General features: G+C 61.3%; 1 protein-coding gene across 1 annotated transcript; it reads right to left on the bottom strand.

Moving 5' to 3' along the window:
- Positions 1 to 1,260: 1,260 nt before the first annotated feature.
- MAPKAPK2 (MAPK activated protein kinase 2) lies at positions 1,261 to 26,858 on the bottom strand. The gene is made up of 10 exons (XM_084498316.1): positions 26,391 to 26,858; positions 6,556 to 6,695; positions 5,042 to 5,106; positions 4,504 to 4,583; positions 4,270 to 4,396; positions 3,826 to 3,901; positions 3,615 to 3,739; positions 3,407 to 3,492; positions 3,214 to 3,294; positions 1,261 to 2,803 (listed from the first exon to the last, which is right to left on the bottom strand). Exons 1-10 carry the CDS (start codon positions 26,658 to 26,660, stop codon positions 2,660 to 2,662), a joined length of 1,194 nt encoding a protein of 397 aa, XP_084354442.1. The 5' UTR covers positions 26,661 to 26,858; the 3' UTR covers positions 1,261 to 2,659.
- Between the last annotated feature and the right edge of the window lie 696 nt (positions 26,859 to 27,554).

Raw genomic sequence — 27,554 nt, 5'->3', positions numbered from 1 at the left:
CTCCAGGTCACCACAGCTGCTCCAGCACCTCCAGCACCCACACCACAGCCTGGTCACCCCAACCCACGCTACAGGGTGCAGATCCCAACCCGCGCTGCAACAGCCCCAGGAATCCTCACAGCACCTGGGAACTTCTCCAGCTGGGAAGGAAAGGCTGAGAGAGCCCCCCCGGGACCCCCAAGCCCAGTACTTATGGCCCCATCCCAGGGTGTACTGGGGCAGATCTCGTCTAGGAGAGGGGCATCCCCGAAGCAAAAGCCCAAAGCAGGCGTCGCGAGGAGGCTGCAGCGGTGCCGGCAGCCGCGGCAGCGCGAGGCTCGTTCAATCAGTGCTGTCGGAAAAGCGCAGCTCCATCGGCTGGAGCGGAAAGAAAAGCAAGCCGGCTCCAAGCGTGAAATTATGAAACAAATAATCAGATAAAGCCCTTTGTATCGCTCGCTCAGAGCCTTCCTGCTCTGTGGTTTGGCAGAGCTCGTGGGCAGCGCTCCCATGTACCCACTCGCACACGTCACCTGCCCCTCGCGCCGCTCAGCGGCTGCCGACTCGCCCGGGGTGCACAGGGAGGGGGGGGGGACACCCTGGGGACCCCCAACCTGGGGCTCAGAGCCCAGCGGGGGCTCCTCGTGCCCGGCCCCCACCACCTGGGGAAAAGCCCCTGGTCCAGGATGAAAAACGAGGGTTTGGAGTCAAACCACCCGAGGGGGCTCAGCCACTCGCACGACCCCACCTGCAGCCCCTCGGTGGCTTCTTCACCCCAGGAGGGACACCAAGGGGAGGAAGAGGAGGAGGAGGAGGACGGCACTGGAAGATTTTGCTACTTCCTCCCCTCCTGCAGACGCTGCAGCCCCACACAGGGAACGAGCAGCACCGGTGGCTGTGAATCCCAGCGCAGGGGTGACAGCGGGGACGGTGGCAGCCGGGTCCCCGGCCCCACACGTGCCCCAGCGCCCACGGCACGGCTGCGAAGCCGGATGCGCAGTTCCCCCTGCCGGCACCCGGGCGCAGCACCCACAGCCCCAGCACCCCAAAGGAAACCCCCCTGCACAGAGCCGGCCACCAGACCTCATCAGGCAGCCGAGCCCCGAGCAAAGGGCAGAAATGGCACGTCCCCGGAGAACAGGCTGGGGAAACTCAGCCTCTTTGGTGGAAAAAAAAAAAAAGCCTATTTGGTGGAAAAAAAGGCAATTTTAGGACACATCACGAGAGCAACCACCTGGGGTGCTTCCTACACAGCCACACAAGCAAGGAGGAGAGACTGGGTGACGCAGTAAGTGTCTTTAATCCAAAGGACTGAAGAGCAGACCAGGAAGATTAGTATAAGCCAACAGACGGAGGGGAAAAAAAAAAAAAAAGATAAAAATTGCTTCTTAAAACAAATCAAAATTCCATACAGTGTCTAAAAGATCACCTAAAAACTAAACATTGCCTTTAAAAAATCTTTTTTTTTCCCCATTCAAACACATTAAACGCAGTGAAACATTGTGACAAATAATAATAATAATAATTATTCATGGACTAAAGACTTCAGCGCAGCCGTTCTGCTCCGGGCGCAGGGGATCGCTCCCGGCCCCCCTGCAGGAACCACACTGGGGGGGCAGGGGGGGGACAGCGTGACCCCAGCCCCACACCACTGCACCCCCATCTCCTCCATCACCCTGGGGACCCCCCCAGCGCAGCATCTGGCTCTGGGGGGGCAGCAGGGGAGGGTGGAGGCAGGGGGGAAGCATCCTTGCCCTGCGCATGGCAGGGGGGCAGGGGGGGCACCGGCCTCCCACCTCTCCCCCCGCCAACCCCTGAGGTCAGAGCTGGATCGCAGGCACACACAGACCCCCATGGGTGTCACGGAGGGGGGGGCAGCACCTTGGTACCGACGGACACGACGCACAGCCACGCACAGACACACAGCAGCACGGGCACGCGGCCCTCGCGGGGAGTCCTGTGCACCCCGGGCAGAGTGGAGGCTTCCAGTTCAGGGAGGGCTCGCTGCTTTGGGTTTTTGTTGTTGTTGTGGTTTTTGTTTATTTTTTTACCCGCAAGAGTGCTTTAAAAGCAGCGGATTTCCAGGCCAGCAAACAGCACGCGCTCTCCCACATCCATCCCTGTCCCCCTATGGGGAGGGAGCTCCCCATCCCCATCCCTGTCCCCACCATGGGGAGGATGCTCCCCATCCCTGTCCCCATCCCTGTCCCCATCCCCGTCCCCATCCCCCTGCCCAAAGCCTGCCTCTAGCCAGCGCTCCCAGGGCCGTGCTGCCTGGGTTTCAGCTCTACAGTAGTTTTTAAAAAATACGGATACGTTATATACCCTACAAAGGTCACCACAGGAATTTCCATGTCTTTGGAAGGAAGGAAAACATAACAAAAACAAAAACACAAAAAGCCGAAATGTTTCACAAAAGAAGAAAATAAAATCCAATTATCGGTGTCATCCACCTACAGGACAGAACCCCCCGGCCGACGCGCGTGGATCTGACGGGGATATGGCATCGCCTGCTCCAGAAAGGTCAGAAACACAGGTGAGTAGCTAAAAATAACTAGTCTGGTATAAATGTCTGAATTCCATGCGCTTGGTAGAACAGTCTGTCTCTTTGTGTCTTTTTTTCTTAAAAAATATATATATATAGTTATTGCTTTCTCGAGGGCCGCCGCTGCTCGCGCCCTCAGTGGGGGAGCGCTGTGGGCTCCGCGGGGTTGGCTTTCTTTCGCCTCTTCATGAGCAAAGGGTTGGAGGAATCCTCGATTTTCTTGATCTTGATTTGTTCGTAGTCCACTCGCATGGTGGCCAGCGCGCTCGTCATCTCCTCCTGCGGGGAGGGGGCACAGCACAGCGCCCGTCAGCACCACCACGGGGCGGCAGGGACCCCCCTGGGGTTGGGATCCCCCCACCCAAGGACAGGGACCCCCAAGGACAGGGACCCCCAAGGACAGGGACCCCCCACCTTCCTCCCGTGGTCCTGCTGCTCACGAGCAAGTTGTGGGATGGGCCTGACAGCCCCCCAGGCAGTTTTTCCAGCCTCCCCCAAATCCACAGGGCAGCAGAGGATGCTCAGCGTGCCCCCTGGGAGCCTTTTGCTTTCCAGTTTTGCACCCACTTGCAATTCCAGCACAAATCAACCCGACTTGAGACCCTCCCAGCGCAAGGGGGAGGCAGAACCGGACGGCACGCGGAGCACAGAGCGTGGCAGGGCCCCAAATCAGCGGGCCAGGGCCTCACCTTCACGTCCTCCCACAGGTCCTTCTCCTCCTTCAGCACGCGGCTGGTGTGCAGCGGCGTCTGCGGCACCTGCATGGATTGCTGGGGGGGGAGCGGGGCAGCATCAGCCAGGAGCCAGGGCTGCCCCTGCCCTGTCCCCGTCCCCATTCCCATCCCCGTCCCCACCCCGTTGCCCCGACAGCCTCACACCCACCATGATCCAGGGGTGGTTCATGAACTCCGTTATCGTCATGCGCTGGGTCGGGTCCGTCTTCAGCAGGTTGCGGATCAGCTGCTTCACTGCAAGAGTGGGGAGGCACCTGAGCAGGGCCCCGGCAGCTCCCCTCAGCCCCAAAACACCCTCGTGTGCACCCCCCTCAGCAGACCCCAGCCCCATTCGACCCCCCCACAACCTCCTTTACCTTCCTCCGACACTTCTGACCACTCGGGGTTGGGAAACTCATACTGGCCCATGCGGATCCGCTTCTTCATGCCGGGGGAGATGGCGAGGCCGTGGTTGGAGTAGAAGGGGGGGTACCCACACAGCCTGCATGGGGGGGGGCAGAATCAGTGCGTGGTGCTCTGGGGGAGCCCCCGGTACCCGCTGGGATGGAGAGGAAGCGGGTGACTTACAGGATGTACATGATGACGCCGAGGGACCACATGTCACAGGATTTGTCATACTTCTCCGGGCCCAGCACCTCGGGGGCTGGTGAAAAGAGAGGCAGACACACGGTGAGGGGGTGCTGGGGGGCAGACGAAGCCCCCTTGGGGCACGGGGAACGCTGCAGTGTGTGGGATGCTTCACCCACGCAGTGCTGTGCGCACGGAGGGGCTCAGCCCACACGCACGGGCAAAGCTTCGCCCCCCAGAGCAGCGAGCGCAGCGCGTGCCTGCACCGAGAGCAGCACAAAGCACCCCGCAAGGAGCCGTCCCAAACACCCCTCTGCGGTCAGGTCACGGTGGGTGCAAAGCCAAGGGGCTGCACCGCAGGGGAGCGAGCGTGGCCCCCTCCAAGCCTCCCCCCTTGGCTGTGACCCCCCCAGCCCTGCAGACCTGGGAGCGCTCGGAGCTTACCCACGTAGTAGGGCGTGTAGCACGGCGTGGCCAAGGAGTTGTGCGTGGTGGTTTCTTTAGCAAAGCCAAAGTCAGTGAGCTTTAACACAGCGTTGGGCCTTTTGGAGGTGTACAAGAGGTTTTCCGGCTGTGGGAAGACAAGGGACAGGAGGTGAGGGGCAGGGCTGGCAGCGGCCCTGGCAGCACCGCGGCCGGGCAGGGCTCAGCACCGCGGGTGAGTGCGCAGCGCGATACCTTCACGTCCCGGTGCGCGATGTTGATCGAGTGCAGGTACTGGATGGCTTCCCCAATGCTCTTCATTATCTCTGAAGCCTCTGAAGCAGCAAGGAAGCCATTGAAAGCGTTTACGAGTGAGTTACGACAAGCACAGCTCCCTGGTTACTCTACGGACCAGGAGCCAAAGAGCACGGCTGCAGCCTGAAGGGTTTTTTCTCCCCAAAACCTCCCTTCCCAAGCAGTGACCCCGCAGACTGTGGTTGCCCTATGCAAACCATACCCCAGAATTCACATTTTTGGAGCGTGGGGGAGTGTTTCTGTGCTCGCATGCAAGGGATGCACAGGGGAAGCTGAGAAAACATTCCCAAGCTCTGCTCTTCACTGAGCAGAAAAAATCAGGGCCGTGATCAAGGGCTGGGCGCTCACATCCAAATTCCTCAATTCCCCAAACGCAACTGCTGCTAATTCCAAGGGCCACCGAGGAAATGGGCCGCACCAGAGGCGCTCCTACAGACAGCAAGGAATGGCCCAGAGACCAAAGCACAGGGCTCCGTACCCCGTTCTGTGAAGGCCTGGTCTCCCCGGTCCTGGATCCGGCTGAAGAGCTCCCCACCATCCAGGCTGCAAGAGAAGCGGGTGGCGTTAGGTGGGCGCAGGCACCCCGGAGCCTCTGCCAGCAGCTCTGTGAGATGCCCCAGCTCGAGCAGCACCCAAGCCTTTGACGCTCAGCCGAGCACCGCCCAAGCTCAGCAGTAAATTTCTCTCTTCTCCATCCCTGCCCTTCGTTTGGCACTTCTGGGCACTGAGCGCTTCAGAGCCTCCCTCTTCCAGAAATGAGAAGGGCAGAGGATTCACACATGCTGCAGAGACACGGGGTGCGAACGGACGTGGTCTCCGTGCCAAGCCACAAGAATGCATTTACAGTAAAGACGGCGAAACGCTCCGCCGTGGTGACAGCACTCCCAGCCTGCTTGGCCTACTTTAGCTCTCCAGGCGGCCGAGCTCAGCACTACACAAACCCAAACCCCGCGGTGTGCGAAGTGCTGAGCTCAGACGGCTGCGCAGGTGAGGTGCTGGCAAGGGGCCACGTGCCCAGCAGACACCGGGCTGCTCGGGGACCTCCTGAATGCCCCGACGGCCAGGGCACGGCACTGGGCTCCAGCAGCGTGACCCGCATGGGACAGCTCCCATCGGCTTGTAGGGGGGAGAGGCAGGGACCGGAGCCCTTGCAGCACAGCAGCTCGCAGGTACGGCGCTGGAGAAGGGCTGTGGAAACCTCATCACGGCTCCCGCCCCCATCAAAGGCTCCCCCAGGTACCCTGGGGAAAGGCTCGACTCCACCAGAGACCGGGGCTAAGAACAGGGATCGCTTCTCCGTGAGAACAGGGACAGCAGCGCTTCCTGCCTCCGCCTTATCTAACTCCAGCAGGAACGGCTCCCGGCTTTCCCAGCACGGAGAGCATCTCGAGGGAGCTCCCTGGACACATTTTGATACCCACAACACGGACAGTGCCGAGCCACCTGCCCGCTCCCTGCGCCGCTCATCCCCTCGGCCCCCCCCAGGCAACCTGCCGGCTTGCCAGGGGAGAGGTTTTGGCAAGGAAGCTACATTAAATCACAGCTGCGGTTGGGATGTGGTTTCAATACTTTCCCCTTCATTCCTCCTCCTCCCCAGGTTATATCAGACATCTACCCGAGCCAGCCCCGCTCAGCAGCTGCTGCGCCAGGCGCTTCTGCTCGGCTGCTCGCTGCCCCGCAGACCGCACCGCGCCGCTGGGTGCCAGGAACCCAGCGACTACCCCGGCTCTCCATGGCCGAAGCCAGTTTGGTTATGACCCATCTGCTACCAGAACCCAGGCCTGAAGCCTCCCGAGCGCCGAGCATGTTTTCAGAATGACTCAGAGCCTGCGCCACTCCCGCCCAGGGCGCGCAGCACCTTGGAAGTCCGTCCTGCCAACACCTTCAATGCTACGCCTCTCCTGGGGCCGGCGTCCCCACGGTGTCCCCAGCACCCAACGCCACGGGGCCGGGTCCCCCGTTCCCCATCACCCACCAGCAGCCAGGACTCACCACTCCATGACGATGAGCAGACATTTCCTCCCCTGGTAGAGGTTCTCGTAGACGTCCATGATGCGGACGATGTGCGCGCACTGCGACGCCCTCCAGTGCAGCTCCACTTCCCTGCGGGCCTTGGGGCAATCCTGCAGCATCTGCGGGAGAAGCCAAACCCCGCTCAGCGCCCAGCCTGGCACCTGCTGGGGAGCTGGGGACAGTGCCCCGCTGGCACAGCGCCCGGGGTGTGGGGAACACGGGGGTGCAGCCGGAGTGCAGATGCTGCCTGCAGGCTGCGGCGAGGCGCTGGGGCGCTCAGCGCAATGCCTCCAACCCCATCTAGCGGGAGCAGCGCGAAGCCACCCGCCCCGAGAGGCACCCAGCAGGGTGACGGGGCTCGCTCGGTCCTGTTAACCCTCACCTGAACGCCTGACCCCGCTCCGGTGACCCTGGATGGAGGACGGAGCAAAAGCAGCAGCTGCAGGGAAGGCAGATGTCCCGGGGAGCGCTTTCACTTTGCTCCTCCGTCCCGGCAGCAGTACCGAAGCGCTCCAGCAGAAGCCAGGCTTGTGCATTAGAAGGGGTTTCATCGGTCTCGCTCCCCAACGAACCCAGGGCTCCTCTGTACCCTTCTCCTCCCACCTCCTTACAACAGCATAAGCTGCTCGCCCTCACTCCCTCGCCTTGGAAGCTTATCCCAGCTGCCTGTCGCCTGTCTCCCTCCCCGAAGGTGTGCAGGTAGCGCCCTGACAGCGTGACACCAACCAGCACAACTCCCCACTGCATTTACCAGAGCTTCTTTACGCCGTGCCAGCAGCGCTGCATCCCCACGTGCCACCAAACGTCCTCGCCCTGCCCTTCACAATCCCCAGGCAGCCACACAGCACACGGGGCAGGGAGGCTGCCCCGCACTGCCCATCCTCTCCTGCCCCCAGGGCCACCATCTGCATCCAGCCACCACCGCTGGCTTAAAACCTCAGCCTCCTGCTCCCTGGGACAGGGACATCGTCCTGCTTGGGGCCCCCCCACGCACGGGCACGATGCAGGAGCCGCTTCGGAGGCCAGCAGCATGCATGCCCGAGGAGGGGACAAAGCGAACAGCCAGATGTTCCCTAAATAGCAGGCTTTTCGCCCAAGCAGCAGCAGCCCTTTAATGAGGCCCTTGCCCTTCCCAGAGCCAGCTCACAGTTCCCAGGTGCAGGAAGGATTAGCTAGTCTGCCACAGACTATTAATTACCATGTTTGTCAGGATAAACAACCAGCCTTAATTATTATACTCCTAAATATAGAGCAACAACAGTGCCGATCCCGAGTGCATTTCATCTTCCTTCCTGCCTCCAGCAGCTCTCGGGGCCGGGCTCTGTGGGGCGAAACGCCCACTGCCCCCAGCCGGGACCGGGTCTGCAATCCCAGCTCGGCAGCAGTGGCTCCAGCACCAGAACAGGCTGGCCTCAAAAAAAAAAAATACTGCTGCATCTCCACAGCTCCTCCAGAGCATCCTGGCCGGTAAAAAGGCTGCCCCCACATCCCCCCGACCCGCCACAGCGCGTACAGGAGAGGTGACCGGTGGGGCAGATGGGAACACTTCATCCCTAGGGGGGATGCACGCCAAGGAGGGGAGAGGAACAGCCCCAGGGCTGCGCACGGGCAGGAAACATCAGGTTTGGTCATTTTGCAGCATGCGACAGCCTCATTGTCCGCTCGGTGCTGCAAAAAGACAGCCCAGGCGGCTGCCAGCGGGGTGACAGGACCCGAAATCACGCCCAGGATCCTGCTCCTGGTGCGGCCTGCTCTGCGACAAGGCATAATACCTGCTTTAGCCCCAAAAGACGTGAGCTGCCCACTTATAAATGAAATGCTCAGTGGCTGCACCCACCTGTGTTTGTAAGCCCTGGCTGAGGAACAGCAACTCGCAATCCTGCCCACAACTGAGCTCGCCCTTTGCCACAGGGACGGGGACAACCCCGACACGAACCCATGAGCCAAATGCCTGGGTTCTTGGTCGAGTCCCTCCCTGGCTGTGCCCCCACGGGGCTCCTGCCCCCAGTGCTGGGACTCGGCGGTGCCCAGGGGAGCAGAGGGCAGGGCGATGACTGCAGAAGGCGGCGAGGAGAGTGCCAGCCCCGAGGACACCAACACCGCTCGCAGCAGCCCCTGAGCCGGCTTCAGAGCCGCTAAGCAAACAGGAAGCACCGGGGCTATAAAAAGCAAAGCAAGAACCGAGTCGTGAGAGAGGGCAGGAGGCACTCGAGGCGCTCCTGGCCACGGCTGCCTCGGAAAGCTCCCCGCAGCTCCGGGGCTGGAGGGCGGCTTGACGCACAGGAGAGACGATGAGGGGAGGGCACAGCCTCTCCCTTCTCACCGAGCCATCCCCATCCCCAGCACCGGGGGACCCAAACCCACAAAATCCCACCCGGTACAGCCCAGGGCAGCTCCACACCTCGGTGTGATAGCTGGGAGCAGGCACAACAGCCTCTGGCTGGCAGCTCCTCCAAGCCCTGCCGGCCCCAAGAAGAAGCCAGGCAGCAGGGCAGGGACAGGGCCTGGAGAAAAGTTTTGTTATTCACGGCTCTGCCCCAAAAAAGCCTGGGTGGGGAGTCAGGAAGTTTAAAAGAAAAAGAAAAAAAAAAAAAAAGAAAAGAAATTGTAATTACACGCAGGGAAAATTGAGCAGCAGGAAGCAGCCAGTTAGCATAACTCTGAGCAGAACAAACAGGAGAGGTACAGAAACATCCATCCAATTTTCAGGTCACTGCGAGCGCTTTTAAATAAGCTTAATTGTGTTTCCAACGAGCTGGGAGGCAGCCGCCTCCATTACCTGTACCAGCACAGCCGTGACATTTGCTTTTGTACTCGGGCACCCACAGGCAAGTCAACAGCTGCCTGATAGCCTTCAGAGCACCCCCCGCACCTCGGCTCCGCAAACAGCCCGGCCTCCCTCCGATTTCCTGTTAGCTGTGGGATGGAGGAGATTAAGCCTCGTTAAGGGAAGGAGCGGGGCTGGTTGGGAAACGTTCCCGGTGCCAGCCAGAGGCCAGCCCCTGCGAGGCTGCAGCAGTGCCGCAGCGGGTCGGGAGGACGCAGAAGGGCTGCGGCAATGCCCTCGCCGTGGTAAAAGCACCCCACGGGCGGGCAGCAGGGTGCTGCTCCCACTTCTCCTCCTCGCCGCTCCTTCCAGCCGCTGTGCCGGGTGGGATGAAGGGAACCAGAGCAAAAAGCTGAGGGCAGCTGGGACATTTCCCCTCTGCTCTTCCACCCGCAGCTCGGCTGCCTCTTCTCTCCGCGTCGCACCCCAGGTCCCCGCGCGGCACCGAAGGCAGCAGCAGTGCAGCTCCCCAGCCAGCACCAGGGCATCCCCTGCTCCCCGAGCTCGGCCCCGCAGTGGGAGCAGAGCCCTCCTCCCCGGCAGCTCGGTGCCATCGGCACGTAACGGGATCAGCTCGGAGCCCCGCGAGCCTCAGCGGCTCGGTCACGGCTATTCTGAGCGCCGCGGCCCCACCTGCTCCGCGCCTGCCCCACGGCACCCATCGGGCACGGCTGAACCCACCAAAAACCCCACAGAACCAACAGCAAACGTCCAGCCACCTGACCCCAACAGCACCTGTCTCAATTTCTGGTTACAATACGTCTCCACGCGTTCACGGAAGGCAGGGAAAGAGACAAAAAGTGGTTTCCCCCCGGCGTCAGGGGAGAACCCCAGCCCTGATGCCCCCAGTCGCTGCTCAGGGCTTTATTTTTAAGGGCTGAATTAACGCCATTTTAGTGCTGCAGAACAAAGTTATTTTTCTACAGTCTGCTGCTTGCTCCGGTCACTTGTCCAACGTATTTGGGTGTGTTTGGTAACACTGCCCAGGTCCCCAGTTTAGCTCTGGCATCCAGGGCAGCCCACGGCCGCAGCAATATTCATATTCCTTGGCTTGCGAGGAAGAGGCTGGGATCAGAAAGCACCTTACGTCTCCCTGGTGTCCAAAAGGGTTCACTGCCCCCTCCCTCTCGCCCACCCCAGCCCCATTGGGGGCCGCAGGGGCTTCAGAGCAGCCCCAGGAGCAGATTTGGCAGGCTGAGCTTGCCAAGGGTTACCGCTGCCCGGCCGCGAGGGCAATGGCAGGGCAGGGGCAGCCCGCGGGACACAGCCGGGTACAGCTCAGCTGCCCCCACCTCTGCTGCCTCCTCCCACGGGGCAGCTCCTGCGGACCCAGCTCGATGACTTCAGGTGGGAAACCAACAGGAATTGGTGTTCTCAGAGAGAAACACACGCACAGCTGGGAGCACTGCTCAAAGACGGAGGGAAAAAAAGACCCAACACCAGTATTGAGCAGGGGGATGCTCCAGCACCAGGCAGGGGGTGACTGTCCTGGCACTGGGAGTCTGCAGAGTGCCAGGAGGAGCCGTGGGGAGGGACGGGGCCGTCCCGCAGCTCCTCTGCCTTCGGTGCAGCAGCACCGCGGGCACCGCGCGCCGTAACCGGATCCGGGTTACGAAAGCGTCTGTGGACGGAGGGCAAGGGCAGCGCCACGGGGCTGACAAGGAGCAAGGAGCCAGGGCCCTGCGCTCTGCATAACCACCGTGCTCTACAAAAAAAGCCCTGGAGCAAAAGCCGGGCAGTGGCGTGCGTTCCCACAGGGCTGGACGTGCCTCAAACGCGGCTGCGTGGGGAAGAATTTGGTGTTTGCACTCCTGAATTGCTCCCCAGCAAAATGCTGCCTCATCCTCCAGCGCCTCGCTCCCAAACCTCCCCGAACCCGCTGCAGCTCAGAGCCGCCAGCTGAGCCAATTTTTCTGCTCTGCAGCCCCCGTGAGCCCGCTGGGTGCAGGCAGCTTTGCAGAGGAGCAGCCCCGGCGCTCCGCAGACACCCTGACCTTTGAGCAACCGCTTCCAGTTAGCAAGCGAAGGCCGGGGCTGCCAACACGGGCACCCTCCGGAGGGCCCAGGGCTGCAGGCCAACACCTCAAAGGCTTTGGCTCAGCCCCACGCAGGCAGGGAATACCTGGGCAGGCAGCAGCGTGCGGGAGCCGCGCTCTCTTGCATCACCCCACAGCTTCACAGCCCCCGGGGCCGGTACGGGTCTCCAGGGCAGGGCAGGAGACTCCTCGTCCACACTCACAAAGCCCCTCCATGCCCAGCCCCTCAGCCCCCAGCCTGCGTTTGCTGCCAGCAAAGGCTCTGACAAGGCTGAGCCGAGGTAAGGGGCTTCCCTTTGCTATCGCAAGCTGTGAGGAAGGTGGGTGGGAGCCAGGAAGGAAGGAAGGAAGAGAGCAGAGCAAACAGGGGAGCTGGAGCCGCGCACACACGCTCACGGCCCCTCGCCTGAGCGCGTCCTGATTCAGCCTTGCCGCCCCCTTGCACGATGCTTCACCGTGACTCACGGCAGGATTCGCACGGGGAGCGTCCCCAGCACCCAGCCGGGGAGATGCTGAGCGCCTGTTGCGGGGTGGGATGGGGCGAGGAGCCGAGCTGCCCCTTCCCCAGAGCCTGACACCGTGGGACCAGGCTGCCGCAGGAGCGTGCCCTTTGCTACACAGCATTTTCGGACACCAGCCTTGGCTGCTCACCTGCTGTGGTGGCCACCGAGGCTCCAGCTCCACGCTCACGCGGGCACATCAGCTGCTCCTGCAGCCTGGGTATCTTTATTTCCCTCTTTTCCCTGATCTCCAGCGCTCCACCTGCTCCCAGTGCAGCAGCACACACATCCCTCGTGCAGGAGCCGTGCCTCTGGGGACCCTCCGGCAGCAGGACACCCCCCGGAGCAGCCCGCACCAGGGGGCTGCAGGAACCTGCTCCCGAGGCACGAGGAATAAACCTACAGCAGAGAGCTGCAACTCGTCACCCGCCCCCGCTACCAGAAGGAAAGCAGAGCAGGGGCTGTCCTGGCCAGGCAGCAGCGAGGCGAGGAGCATTTTTCCCTAATAAAGCAAAATGGTTTCTCTTTGAAGGATTTGCCTCTTCCAATCTTTTCAAGTGAACCGGTTGCCAACCGGCGCCAGCTGCGTGACACGTTCGCAGGGCTGGTGCCGGACACTTTGCACGTGCTGTGCCGGGACCGGGATGACCAGGATGACCGTGTCCCCCTTTTCTTTTCTCTGCCTTTAGTACCAGAGCATTTGGGATCCCCCAGGGGACCACCCCACATAGCCAAGTCCCCCAGGGAGCCCCCCAGCCCCGACGCCGCTGGGACGAAGCGAGCAGGAGGGAGCCCGGCTTCCCCTCGCGCTGCCTGGTCTTGAGCTCCGGAAGAGAAATCAAACTGCAAGGCCCAGAGGCCGTGCGAGGGATGAAGTTACCCAACACAGGAACACTCATCGCTCAGTTACAGCAATGACAAAACGTGTGGCTCAGGAAACCTCCCCCACATCATCCGGGCTCACACACGGCCCTTCACGTTATATTTATGTCCTCTCCACGGGCAGCACCCAGGGGTGAGCAGATCTCCCTGTGGGCTCCCCGAGCAGCAGACGAGAGCCTTCAGATGAGAACCACATCACAGCCTGCCACGCCGTGGGGCTGCCTCCCTGCTCAGCTTCATTCGGGGCACAAAGATCGCAAGGAAAGCCAGTAACAGCCAGCAGCCACCGCACGCGGTGCATTAGCAGCTTCATCCCCCCGCTGCCTCAAAGCAGAGGTCATCCTCAATACCCATTTGTCTCCAGGAAGATGGAAAGCTTGGAAAAAGCATCCCAGGCAGAGAATTAGTCGGATTAGTTTCCCCAAAAGCACCTCTTGCAGACAGAAAGTCAAAACAGGCAAAGCCCCAAGCCTGTGAGCTGCGTGGCTCCGCGTTTTTCAGGCGCTGCTGCCCTCGCCCCCCACGCAGCCCCCACACCACAACACCAGGAGGAGATTTCACAAGCGGGCAGAGGACAGAGGGCTGCCGAGGGAAGCAACACAACCATTGCACGGCGCTTTCACAAGGAGACCTGCAACACCGGGGGGGGCCGGCAGAGCCCCAGCACGACGGGGCCTCACGCAGCCGGGAGCGTTGCACCATCCCCTGCAAGCTCCCACTGCGGGGGGGTGCCAGGGACCCCCACCCACCGCCCACCCCCTCAGCCCAGGGCATCTGCTGAGCATTTCCTCGCCCACGACAGATGTGGCAGCTATTCAGGCTTTTCAGGCAGCAACAAAAGCCTCGGCGGGCGCACAAAGGCGAGGAGCAGAAGAGAGGCTGGGGCTTAAACAGGAGCCACCTGCCGGGGGCCCCCCTCCCCGTGCCACGGGGACACCCGTGCCCGCCACAGCCCTGCACCAAACACTGCACCATCCGTGGTGAGAGGTGCCCGAGGACACTGCCCCGACACCGAGGGAAGTGCCACCAGCACAGCGGGGACATCGGGGACGAGGGCGTAAGGAGGGGGCCGAGGAGCTCGTGGAAGAGTCAGAGCAGGTAAACGGCGACTGGGCGGCAGCACGAAGCGTCCCCGCTGACTCACCGCCTCGTAGCGACGGCACACCGACGGCAGGCTGCTGTGAGTGCTTAATGAAGATAAATAAACAGTTCCTGCTTCGTGTATCTGAGAAAAAACAGCAACCTGGTGCCTGGGTTTTGTGTTGGGATCGTCGTCTTCTCGCCACCATACATCAAAGAAACACAGAGTTGGGGTGAATTGGGGTGACTCCCCCGCTGCTCCTCTCTCCAGTGGGGTCTGTGCTGCATGGTCAGATCCCAGCCCAGGCCCTCAGCAATCATTACCGAGACCCTCGGTGTCCTGTCACGCAGGACGGTGTCCTGGGGTGTGTCAGGACATCCGTTAACCAGGCTGGTGCCAGCAGGGCATGAGGACGGGTGCCTGCACCAGGAGCATCCCAGTGTGACCAGGGACTGACTGGGAAAGGCCCAGGTCCTGCCCTGCACCCGGGGCTCAGCACCCAAAGGGCCCCTCAGCAGACGTAGGTGCCACAACAGGCACTGCAGTCACGGACAAGGAGGACAGAGGTGATAAATCACCCCCCGGGAGGGCAGAGCACGTCGGCACCACTGGGCCCAGCACTAAGCCAGGCCGTGTTCCAGCAATGCAGCTCGGACCAGTGCTTGAGCAGGGGGTGAACGGGGGCCAAAACGCCCCAAACCCAGCCCGCCACTTCCTACGTGTGCTGAGATGTCACCCGGCAGTGACAGGGACACCAGATGAGGTCTGAGCAGGGACGGGACCGGCTGGCTTGGGAGCAAGGCAGAGATCACCAGCACCGCTACCAGCATCGTCACCACCAGCATCTCAGGCCCTTTTATCTGCACTACAGAAAGTGAAAGGAAAATGAGAAGTCAAGGGAGGGGCGAACATCTTCACAAGAGCTACGCCCCGCTGAGGCCAGAGCTTCATGAAGAAATGCTTTTTTGCCACCTCCTTGCAAAGCCTTCAAGGCCACCCCAGCCCTCCCTTCAGGCTTCCCCCCAACTCCAAGTCCTGCATCTAATTAGATTTCCTATCACAGCCGCTGCAGCGGTGAATGGAAAAGTGCATGCATGTGCTTTACGATAGGAAGAGGCTGATATTTCTGGGTGTGTTTGATACAGAAGCGAGCGCTAATGTAAACCATTAACTCAGCCCTGACCTCCGTACTTTGCACCTCCTGCAGGCGCTGCACAGCCTGGAGCCCGCTGCTGCAACTCCACCGCAGCACCCTCTGCCTCCCTCCGTGGCAGCACAAGGTGCCAGCTCTGGGCTCCGTGTCCGTAGGGTTCCCCTCCTGGAGGACACACGGACAGGCTCAGCCCTGTAGTGCTGCCTGTGGCCAGCTGAGCAGCCACCGGGCACTTGGAGCATCCTTTTGGCTCCCTGGCTCCAGCAGCCCCAAAGCCGTGTTCTGCCTGTCTGCACAGCGAGGCCCAGATGAGCCCATCAAATCCGTTATCGGGGAGCCCTTTTCTCCCAGCCAGGCTGGGGCCAGATGGAGGGAAGCCCACGGGATGCAGCACAGCACTCCCGAAGCTCCTCTCGCCACGCAGGACATCACCAAGGTTTTATTTACGTGCCCTTGAAGCCTGGTGACGCACGCATGGCACGTTTTGCATCACTCTGTCCTTTCCTCGGCGATTTGTTTAGAAGCGTCTCATCCCCTCGGCGGGTTCTGTCAACACCAGGGCTCACAAACACCTTCCGATGCCAAACCCAGGGACGTGCACCCCAATCCCAGCACCCCAAATCACCTCGGAGGCGACAAACCCCCCAGCACAGACTTCCCCATAACCCAAAATGATGTTTGCATCCAACCAGCCCTGCTGCAGGCTGGGAGGCGTTTTGCCCCCGGTCCCCACGTGGCCTGGATGCAGCCCCGCAAAGCGTAACCAGCTCCTGCATTAAGCGGCCGCTGCTCCCATTGAAAGGAGGTTTTGTGCCGTGCAGGGGGAAGGTCGGAACAAGAGCAACACGGGGATTTCATAACACGCCTTTGTCTGCGCAAGCAGGGGCCCCGCGGCTGCCTCCCTCCCCAAACACACTCCCACCCCCGGCCGCCGTGACCGCCCTCCTCCGGCCTTTGTCCCTCCACCCCACACACGGAGGAATGACCCTAAAAGCTCCTCCGGCTTCCCCAGGGCTGCCAGCCCCGAGTGGTTCCCTCGCTGTGAGGGGCTGCCCTGCGCCTCCTCCTCCTCCTCCTCCTGCTGCCATAGGGGTGTCCTGCACCCCCAGCACATAGCACGGCCTGCAGAGGACCTCGTATGAATCCCCCCACTTGGGATGAACCCACACAGGCTAAAAGCCGAGCAATGCCCCAGATCCCAAGCTCCCTGTGGGCACTTTCCCCCAAGCACTGGGGTCAGAAGCATTTTGGGGCTGACCCCGGAGCTCAAAGCACTGCCGGAGGCCGAGCGGGCGGCCAGGCGAGCAGCAGCCCGGCCCTCCCTGCGGGCCTCTGCCACCCTTCCACGTGGCCTCACAGAGCAACAGGAACCGAAAAGGGCTTTGGGGCCCTTTTGGGGCCCTCCTTTAGGGAGGAGGACGTGAGCCTCCTGCCACGCACCACTGGCCCCAGGGAGGCCACCCCAGCACCCCGGTGCTCAGCACCCTCGGCTTCGTGCTCCCCCCGGCTTGGCCCCCCTGCGCCAGGCGTCCGAGACAATTCCAGCTGAGAGGAAAACACAGTTCGGCTTCTATTTTAAAAAGCCCTTGTTGCATCCTGCTGGCACCTCATTAAAGCACTCAGGACACGGCTGCTATTCTTAGCTCTCCCGGCCTCTCGCAGCGCCGGGCACGGGGAGCGGGCAGGAGGGAGGGGAGGGCTGAGGGAGGGAGGCCCATTAGGGCCAGGACGGGGCCCAGACCAGCGTCCCGGTCAGCGCCGTAACCTCGGAATACCTCATCCAGCAAGCATGCATAATTCATCACCCAGTGCCTGGATGCCTCCACAAACACCGTCAGAGGAAAATCCTCCCCTCTCACCAGCCCCGAGAGGGACCCACCAGGCTCGGTCTCCACAGGCTGTTCTCACTATGAGGTCGGACACTGGCAACGCGGCAGAGCAAGGTGTCCATAGCGGAGGTTTTGTCCTCTTGCACCTTATAAACACGCGGTGAAAACAGGCCCTGGGAGGACTCGCTGGTCCTTCCACAGATGCCCCATACCCCGCACATGTTTCGCCTGTTAGAGCAGCATGGGAAGGGAATAAAAGCATAAAGGCAGGGGTATTTAAACAAATGAGAAACCCTAAACCTACTGCCACGTTTTTTGCTGCCTCCCTAGCAGCTGGACTGCTGCTTGGGACTCCTCTCCTCAGCCAGCCCCGTGCCAGCCCTTACACCCAGCACCCTCGTGGACACGGGGCGAAGGGAAGCGGCTCTCGGGTCCAGCTCCGTAGGAATTCAAGCTCCTTCAATCCCACTTATTGATGAAAAGGGCTCAGGGCCGGGGGGACGCTGGGCGCAGCCAAGCAGCAGACAGTCCTGCCTTTGTCCGGCCCAAGGGCTCCTCCGGCAGCCCCGATGCTTCCCCGAAGGCAAGCCCTGCAGCCTGGCAGGCGCAATGACACCAAGCAGATTAGCTTTGGGAAACTGTGTCCCCTCCGAGCTGACTGCAGTACCTTGGGACCTCGCTGTCCTGTGCAGGAGGAAAGCACCCAACACTACCACGTCCCCCCTGCTCCTCCTTTCTTCCCAGGGCCGCTCGCCTGGCTGCTTCAGCGCAGTCTTTGGATAGAAAGAAATTCGAAAGGGATGCTTTGGTAAAAGGCACAGCTGCCTGGCCTGCAGAACAGAGCCCGTCTGTGTTGCCAGAGCTGTGCAAAGCTGAATGAACAGGCTCCCATCAGTGAATCCTCATCTGATAGCGGTGATGGAGATAAAGAGCATCCCTCTGACGCTGCCGGGGGGCTCAGGGCGGGGAGGGATGGGTCCCCAGCCGCCGACCCCTGAGGGTGTGCGTGCACACACGGTGTGATAACAGCAAAGCTGTGCATACCACGGATTTTTGGCAGTGCTAGCTCCCTGGGACGTCTGTTGGGTTACAAGTTTGACCTTAAGAGAAGGTGCCACGAACGGATTCAAAGAGAACCAGCAGCAAGGCAGAGCGCTGGAGAGGTGACAGGCTTTGTCCGGGTGTGCAGAGGAGAGGTGACAGGCATCTGGCAGGGGATGGGGGTGTCACAGCCCCGCCAGGGGCACGGCACGCTGCTCCACAGCAGCTCCAGCCCACAGGGAGGGAGCTGCTGCTCAGCCACGTGCAGAGACCACACTGTAATCAGCATGAAACCCCCGGCATGTTACTCACCCAGGCTTCAGCAGCCCAGGATTTGCATCCCTAACAACAGGCACCTCGGGCCGGACTGGCCACCTCCCTCGCTGCGCCCAGCCAGGAGCTGGGGCCGCAGGAGCACCCAGGGCACCTCCGAGCCCCGCGGAGCTGCAGCGCTTCCCTTCCAGCTTCCATCTCACATCGTGGGCAGGGAACTGCTCTTAACCAGCAGCTTGTGCTCACAGTGAGGTGCTGGAAGCTTCCTCTCCAACACAAAATAAAGAGGGTGGGAGGAGAGGCGAGGAGGGAGACGTTAGATGTCCTGCTCTGACACAGAACAAGCCACTGAGTCACCAAAGCCAAGCGGCGAGGTGTGGCAGCGCCCCTGGAGCGGGACGGCCCCAGAGCTCGGCCGTCACCCGCCTGTCGGGAGAGGGCTGCGTGTTTACGTGGTCAGGCAGGAAAGCAGGGAGCGGTCCTGGGCTCTGAAGTCCCATCCAAGACCCAGACTCAAAGCGAATTTCCCGTCAGTCCCAGAGAGGTTGCTCTCGCTCACGTCCCTGGCACTGGGAAGGGGCTGCTCCTTGCAGGGACACCCACTGAAGACAAAAGCAAGACTCTTGCAAGCCCTCAGGTTAGCCAGGGTGAAGGCATCCTCCCAGGGAATTCAGGCAGGCATCTGTCTGGGGGCTGCAATGCTCACGGGCTCCCTGAAGCAGCCCTTCCCACCAGCAAGGCACCGCGCACCCCATGCACCGGGGTGGAAACCCACACCCAGCCTGCGGCACGGGACTCCCCCCAAAAACACCGCAGCCCTGATGACTTCCAGGAGATAACCCCGGTTTAAACTTCCTGGCAAGCCCACCCTTCCCAGGGAGAGGCAGCCAGCCACTGCGGCAGGGCGACTTATGCAACAGCAGCCCTGTGTTTTCTTAGCAATCTGCCCAACGAAATGGGCAGCGGCATTGCGAAACGGCTGGAGAGGAAAAGAGGGAGACACAGCAGAGCCTGGAGGGGAGCAGGCAGGAGGCTGTTCATAAGCAGAGTCCTGCAGCCCGGCCGTGTCGGGAAGCAGCAGCTCTGGGAGCTGCAGGGACGGGGCACTCGCACCCACAGCAGCGCCAGCTGAGAGCGAGCACAGCCCCTGCCTTTTTGCAAAGGCACAGGGATACAGGATGTGCTCAAACTGTCCTGAAACATGCTTAAATGCCAAGATGGTAGATGCAATGAGGCTGCCACAAGGACTGAAAATAAAAACACGTCGCTGTTACCAGGCCAGCCTCCCTCCCCTTTTATTTTTCCTTGAAGTGGCTGAGGATAACAAGCATTCCTTCTGGTGTGCTTGCACGTGACTGCACATACCTTCCCGCAGCCCAGATAAGCCGAGACACCCGGGACGCCGTGCCCATTTCCAAGCAGCTCTGCTTGACCCGGCTCCCGCCCGCACCTACCGGCTCGAGAAGCAACAAGCGCAGCTCCTGCGGCCGCCACAACGCACTGCCAAATTTCCACAGCAGCCCCAGCTTTTGTTCCAGCCAGATTTCCCTGAAAACACACGTTTGGCAGGGAGTCCGAGGAGCCTTTCAAGAGGCTACGCTAGCTGCTCGCCGCAGCTCGGGGCCAGACGACTGGCGAGGACCGCAGACAGAAGCGCTGCTCAGCTCTGCAAACGCTCAGAGCAGAGGAGGTGCCCCATGGAAACCCCCAGATGAGGCTGCCCAAAAAGCACAGGAGGGCTTCAGCCCCTCAGCACAGAGCCCTGGCCCGCTGTTGTACAGCTTTTCCCTCCAGCAGGCAACGCTTGGGCAGTGACAACCTGAGCCCAATGCACGCTGCTGTCCCAGGCCAGCAGAGCTGAACGGGCTCAACCTGACCGGAGCACCCTGCTGCAGCCAGGGGCATGCAAAGAGAGGCAGCAAAGGTAATTAGGATGAAGCAAACGAGTCCATCCCTCTGCGGATCCCAAATCTATATCCCAAACCGGGCCATCTTATCGGAGCAGAACTGCGAAGTGCCCGCCTGGCTGGAAGCCCCTGGAACATTCAGATCTGAGCTTGTGTTTTGAACTTTATCTCTAGTTTAGGCTACAGCCCGCTGGGCGGCCAGGCACACAATCACATGCAGCCCTGACGCCAACGGCTTAAATAATCTCATTACATATGACGGCAAAGGCCGCGACAGTCACGGACCCCTCGAGCCAACTTGCTCACCTGCCCTCTCCGCGGGGAGCATTTATTTTGTCCCAGCAAAGCCCCCGCCGACGGAGGGCACTGATCCAGGGGAAGATGCTGTCGCCCTCCCCGGTGGCGTCAGGCTCAAGATTTTGCCACGGCGAGGCTCCACGTGCTCAGAGGGGCTGCTCCAGCACCCTGCCCTGTCCCCAACCGCCCGGTGAGGGGGACAGTCCCACCACCCTTCACGTTTTCACAGCTCACAGCACCTCGAGCAAAGCGCATGTTCCGGGGCATCTCAGGGCAGGGGCTCAGCAGCACTCCGACTCGTGGCCTTCGGTCCCTTCCTGAGGCCGTGAAGCAATCCGTGAGTTAACGCAAGCATTAAACCTGTGGTTGCCACAATCCTGCCCCAAACCGGAGATCTTAAAAGGCTGAAATCTTTTAAATGAACCGGACGCTAGGCATAAAGGAACAGTGGCTTAAAAGGCTGTTTGAGGTCTCTGCATTCAGACTCGTTCCTGCGTGAGCGCACACGGGCACAGGCACTTGCCCGGGGACCACCAGGGCATCACCCCCCGCTCACAGCATCCCCCCCCGCCCCGTCCTCAAACCTGCAGGCAGGGTGCTCTCAAAAACAGAGCATCACCGCCTGCCCCACAGATCACCACAATGCACAGAGGCCCTGGACCGTGCCAAAATCCCTGCCCACGGCAGTGGGGTTGGAGCAAGAAGGTCTTTAAGGTCCCCTCCTACCCAAGGTGTTCTTGAAACATCAGCCCCAACACAGCCACCTGGGCTCACAGCTGGTTTATTAGGGAGAAATCGGGTAATGCTGCATTCACCTGCCTGCAATTGGGGCCAGTGGAGGGATTGCCCCGGTCCTCATGGGTCTGCACCCAAAACCAGCAGCCTGCGAGCTCAGCCAGCTCCTGAAGACCCTCTCCACAACTCCTGCCTCACACCCACCTCCAAACCCCTTCCCACAACACGGAGAGGGGCTGAGCGACCCAACCAGCCCCGGCACGGGGCAGGCGATGCTCGGGGGCTATCGGGGAGGGGAGCCCCGAGCCAGAGGGGCCCCAGGGGCAGCCCCGCAGCCTGCGGCAGCCGCCCCAGCCCGCCGCAGCCAGCCCCGGCGCGGCAGAGGGGAGGCAGCGCGTTATTCTTGGAAACCAGGAGGTGAGGTCATGCTGCCTGAATGCTGCTGCAACTTGAGGCCAGGCGCGCAGGGCCGCTGAGAGGGGCCTCCTGCCGCACCGCACCGGGGGGGTCACCGGAGCCGGCAGGGGGACGGGGGCTTCAGCACGCCACGGGCTCCTTCCTCACGGTCCTTTGGGAAAGAGAAAGTCCCCACGGCTCGCATGGTGCAAGTGTAAAGATGGGAGAGTGTGAGCCCCAGAGAAGGGATGGGGTTTAAAACTACTGCCCTCGTACTGCTGTGAGGGGCTCGTGAGGGCTCGGCCCATCACTGAACACAGCCCGGGGCCAGCCCGGGGCCATCAGGGTGGCCAAACAGCCACGGCTCCAGCCAGCCCTGCCCACCCGCTCCATAGTGTCTGCACAACCCAGCAAAGCCCGTGCCCCCCGCGCATCGCAGCCCGAGCACAAGCCCGGCGATTTCAGAGAAAAATCACCTCCAGGCTTCCTTGGCACAAGTTTTCTTGGAGTTCACCTGTGCCGCCCATCCAGCCAGCGCACGAGGAGGCCCAACGTTTCAAGCGGCTTCGAGTTATTATTTACACCGTGCCCAAATGCACACAGAGCTCCACGGCAGGCAGCACGTGCCCGAGGAGCCCCCGGCACCGTGGTGCTTTACAGCACCCGTGGTGGCCAGAGCTCGCCAAAGGCCAGGCAAGAGCTCAGCACCAAGGAATTCATCGTTTTACCTGGCGGCACCTGGCTATCAATCACACGCACACCACGAAGCTCATGGAGGAGAGGGCAGGCTCCCTGTAAAGCCCCAAAGCCCTGCATCCCAGCATCTGCGAGCACAGGAAACACGGATCCTCCTCTGCGAGACCTGTGGCTGAAGGCATTCAATTACTAAGAGGAAGAGCCCTACCATTTCCTGAGCATGTGCCAGAGCACAAACCAGCCCCCGGCTCCCAGGCCGTTATCAGTTTATCTCCGTTGTAGATTTGACTGCTCGGAACATGTAATATATTCGGAAGGGATTATGGCTGATCATAAATTGTTTAAACAAACTCAAAACCCAAGTCAGTAAACTCTTTTGGTCAATGAGATAATAAACCACTGCCTTGGAAAAGCCCCAGTGATGTCACTATACTTTCCATAGCTTTTAAACTATGAGTTGCACAAAAATCCACAGTGAAGACATTTTTGGTTACATTAAATACATAGCAGAGCTCAAAAAAAATCCCACCGCTGACACAGAAGCAGACACACAGTGAGGTCTGTTTCCCATGAGCGTAAGCCCGGGATATTCACACACTCCAGCACTTAGGGAGTATTTTTCCAGCTGGCTTGTCCGAGGGACAAAGCATTTGATCTCAAACGAAGCTGCAGGGAAACGGGGTGCTCTGCTTCCTTAAACACCCTTGTAGAAAACCCGACCCATGGTGGCAGCGAGAGCACGAGGCCACCAGCAACACGAACACTCATCCACAGCGCTGATAGCAGCTCCGATACTGCCTGCCCTACTTCCACGGCAGGCGGCCGAAAAGAACAATAAACCACAAAAGTACTGGGCTCTCCTTCCTCCTCCTCCATCAGAGGAACCATCGCTCACGTTATCTGATGAGACGGAGGCCGAGCGAGACTGAGTGTTTCGCAAACATGCCCCGGAGCTCCAAGGATGCTCCAAAATCCGGGCTGCAAGAGGGGACAGCTCTGCAGGAACTGAAGGGAGACACAAAGATTTCCTGCTCTGAAATTTGGGTGAGGAGAGACATTTGTTTGTTTTAAGGGAAAACTGCTCCACGGAGAGACACACGGGGCAAAGAAAAACTCATCACCTGCCGCCCCTGGGCTTCATTTTCCAGCCTGCATTACCTGCCGTTTGCTTGTGAAATGCTGAATTCGTACAGCTCGCCTTCAGCCCAACATCTCGCCTAAAGATTAGCAGAAAGTGGAATTTGCAGCACGCACACAGCCCTCGCTCCCAGCCTGCGCCACTTAATGCCCACAGCCTGACCACAACGAGCAACGCCAAGTCCAGTCAGCGGTGACCTACATACAAGAAGTTTTGCAGGGGTGACAAGCCTCGTCATAAATCACGCCAAGGAAGAAAGGGGTAAGAAACCACCCAGAGCTCACGTTTCAGCTCCACTCGTCACCTCTCCACGGCCTTCCCGTTCCCACCCTGCTCCACACCCAGGAGCAAATAAACCACGGGGTCCCCACCGCCGGTGGTCGGGCAGCTCAGGGCTGAACGCGGGCAAGGAGCACCCGAGCCAGAAAAAGCCGCGTTTAGAGCCATCTGCTCCTGAGCAGACAATTCATGGACTCCACGCTTGAAGTGTTTCTTGATACCAGAACAAAAAAAAAAAAAATGGGTGTGGGAAAGCATTGAAACAATATTGATCTGTAAGAAAAGGAATATCTCCTGGGTTTACCTAGGTACAGTGCAGCAAATAGAACTACCAAACAGCACTACCAGCCATTAACTCGTACACAGCACTGTTGTGTGTCTCCGACATGGGCCATTGCACCAGAAAGAGGAGAAAATTGGCTGTAACGTTTCACCAGAATTGGCTGTAACGTTTCATCACCGCCAGGACACTGCCTCTGAGCTCAAACTCTCCCGGAGCACCGGAAAGTGCTCTTAAGCAAAGTGACCCTCAGCAAAACGCTAACTTCAACGCGTCTCTCTGTTTGGGAGGGAGGTTTAGCAACATAATAGTTGCTCCGGCTCCAAGAGGAAGCACAATGTATCCAGGAGTCACCATTAATATTAAGGAGACACCCAATTGTTTCCTTCACCACGTTAATGTACAAGATCTTGGAACAGAAAACATAAAGAGAAACCGCTCCGAATGGAAAGGTTTGCTGCACAACCAAAGCAGGCAGCAGGAAGAGATTTCAGCTTTGGCTGCTGGATAAGAGCCACGAGAATTCTTTTAAGCATCATCTGCAACATGACAACCCAATGCAATCACTTCTGGGTATCCCGCTTTAGGTCATCATTCCACGCTGATGCAGCCCATGAGTAATTCCGATCCAAATACCTCTCTGCAGGTCCCTAGCAGAGATGTCATCCCGGCTGTGAAGCAGGGAGCGATGCTGTCAGCACACGCCGCATCCCAGGCAGGCCCCCCATTGCAGAGGGACAGCCACGGCTCACAGCTCGTGCTCCCCAGGGCAAGAAGGGCACACGCAGCTTGCCCCGGCTCCCAGGCTCCCGGCAGAGCGGTTTATAGGGGCTGGAAGGAATCGCTTACAGTAGCAGCTGTGCTGCTCTTTGGAAAGCCAGAGTCGCATCCAACAGCCCAGCTAAACTTTCCTCTCTCCGCCAGGGAAGTGCGAAGAGGCCAGGGCAGGGGACAGAGGGGAGACGACCAGCAGCTTTCCAAAACAGATTCACCAGCGGGCGCACCTCATCCTCCAAGAGCTGCGCAGCCATTCCACATCGTACCATTAAATCCTACACCACAAGATGCTTTTCCATACAGCCAAGGACACGACACAACACCTAGCACTAAATCCCGACCCCGTCCATGGGTAGCGGCAGGGCAACAGCGCAAACCTCCGGCCCTGACCCTCCCGGCCCGGGTTTGGCCAGGAAGGAACCGCTGCAGCTCAGTGTCCCCCGTCCTCGCACCGCCGCTGCCATCCTTCCCCTTTCAGTGTTGCGAAAGGGAAGTGCTGGAATCCACGCTTTAAATAGTTGAGTCAACTGTAGAAGTGGTGAGGAGCGCGTCTGTCAAAACAGAAGAGGATTTCGCTAATTTCCATCCCGACAGGCTGACAATACCTCTCATCCTGCAGCGTGACGGGGTGCGGCTAACGACAGTCGCCTGCCTTTTGGGAAGAAACCTCCAACTTTTTGCCGTCCGACTGCACAAGGCCACACATGTTGAGCACTGTCCCACAGCCACCCTGTGCACCCCAGCAGCGCCACTTGCACCCCCAGAGCCCACTCCTTCCACCTGCCCATTCCTTCCCGCTAGGAACCTCAGGTGCCAACAGACGGGCAACCCGAAAAGCAAAGGAGGGGAGGGTTACGCATCCGCCCGGCGATATTTTCAGCCTTCACGATTCTCAGGGTAACGGCGAGGTTTCTAACAGCTAATGCGTGGGCACCAGGCGCATCTCTGCTAGGGAACACGGCGCTCCCGTGGCGCCGGCTGTTCATGCCCGTGTCCCCCGGCGCTCCGTCAGCCTCCACGAACTTCCCCACGTCCCTCTGCTGAAGGCTCCTCGCCTGCGCTCCAAAGGCTCACCCGAAAAGCAGGGCACAGCCCCGGCACGGGGCGCCCCTCGGGTTGTGCTGCTCGGCTGAGGACCCCTGGAGCGGGAGCGGGTTGGGGACGCTGGAGGGGCAGGATAACACCAAACCATTCCCCTTCCAACGCGGGGAACGGCCGCTGCCCCTTATTCCGTGCTGTTTCAGCGGGTTCCATTCCTCATCCCAAAGGGAATGGGACCAAGAGGCCGGCGGACCCCCGGACCCCCACCCAGCCCCGTGGGCCAGCTCCGCGCTGGGAGGTGGCACTGGGGGGGGGGGGTAACGGGACGAGAACCCCCCCGGGGGGGCTGCTGCCGGGCCGGGGGCTTCTCGCTCGGCCTCTGGGCTGCCCGGGCAGGCGGGGCGGATGTTATTTGGCTGTGGGGAAGCCCTGAAGCTGCGCGCCGGGGCGCTCCGTGGCGAGCAGCGCGCAGCGGGGCGGGCGGAGCGGGGAGAGAACCGAGCCGGGCCGGGCCGGGCGGCTCGGCGCCCCGACGGGGGCACCGGGGGGGCACCGGGGATGGGGTGGGGGGGGCCCGATCCGGGGAGAAGGGAGGGAAGGGGAAGGGAGGGGAGGGAAAGGAGGGAAGGGGGGGCCCGGCGCGCACCTTGAGGGCGAACTTCTCGCCGCTCTTCTTGCTGAAGATCTCCAAAACTTTCCCGTTGATGCCGAGCCCCAGCACTTGCGTGGTGACCTTGTAGTCGTCCGTGATGGCATTCTTCCGGATCTGCAGGCCTCCCTTCCCGGGGAACGGCGGCAGCGGCGGCGGGGGCGGCCCGTGGGGGGGGGCGGCGGGCGGCGGCGGCGGCGGGGGGGGCTGCGGGGGGGGCGGCTGCGGGCTGGGGAAGCCGGCGGGCGGCGGAGCCCCGGACAGCATGGCCGGGATTGGGGGGGGGGGGGGGGTCGGGAAAGGAGAGAAGATGGGGAGGGGGGGAGGGAGAACGGGGGGAGGCTGCCGCCGGGCTGCGGGGGGGCTCCGGGCCTCGCAGCGGGGGGCAGGGGGGGGAGAAGCGCCGCCGCCACCGCCCCCCGCCGGTGCGCCCCGGCCCCGAGCGCGGCGACGGGAAGAGGGAGCGCTCCGGTGCGGCCGCGGCTCCTCCTCCGCCTCCTCCTCCTCCTCCTCCTCTCTTCCTCCTCCTCCTCCTCCTCGCTCGGCCCGGCCCGGCTCTGATGTCAGCGCCTCGCCGCGGCCGGCCCCGGCCGTCGGGGGAGGGACGGGGCGGGGACGGGCAGCACCCGGCGGGGCGGGGGCACCGAGCACCGCCCGGCCCCAACGCCCCCCTCCGGGGCGCCCCCGAGGCGGGGTTGGGAGGGGGTGACGCCAGGAGACCCCCCCCCAGGGGCAGGGGGCACCGGGAGGGGGCCCCGACGCCGCCGCCCCGAGCCCCGCGGGCACCGGGAGCCCCCAGAGCCCCCCCCGAGTGACCCGAGCCCCCCGCGGGGGCGACGCCGCCCGCAGCGCTTTGTCTGGGAGCGCCGAGGAACGGGAGGGGGGAACAAAGCGGAGCACGAGGAGCGGCAGCGGAGGGGGGGAAGCCCGACCCCAAAGGGTAAAGCACGGCCTGGGGGGAAGGGGCTGAGCCCCAGCTCCGTGCTCGGCCCAGAACCCGGCAAAGACGGGAGAAAGGCTCGGAACCGGGCTGGGAGAGGAGGGATCCGTGCTGGGGTGCATCCTCCAGGCCCTGGAGCTGCCCCACGAACGCCTCTGCAGCTGGGGCAAAACAGGAAATCAGAAATTTTCATTTCGGGTGTCAAACGCACCGCCCGGGTG

The sequence above is a fragment of the Aythya ferina genome (genome assembly GCF_964211825.1).
Source record: "Aythya ferina genome assembly, chromosome: 25".
Classification (NCBI taxonomy): Eukaryota; Metazoa; Chordata; class Aves; order Anseriformes; family Anatidae; genus Aythya; species Aythya ferina.
The sequence above is the reverse complement of the archived record's forward strand: the minus strand, read 5'-3'. Positions and strand labels throughout refer to the sequence as shown.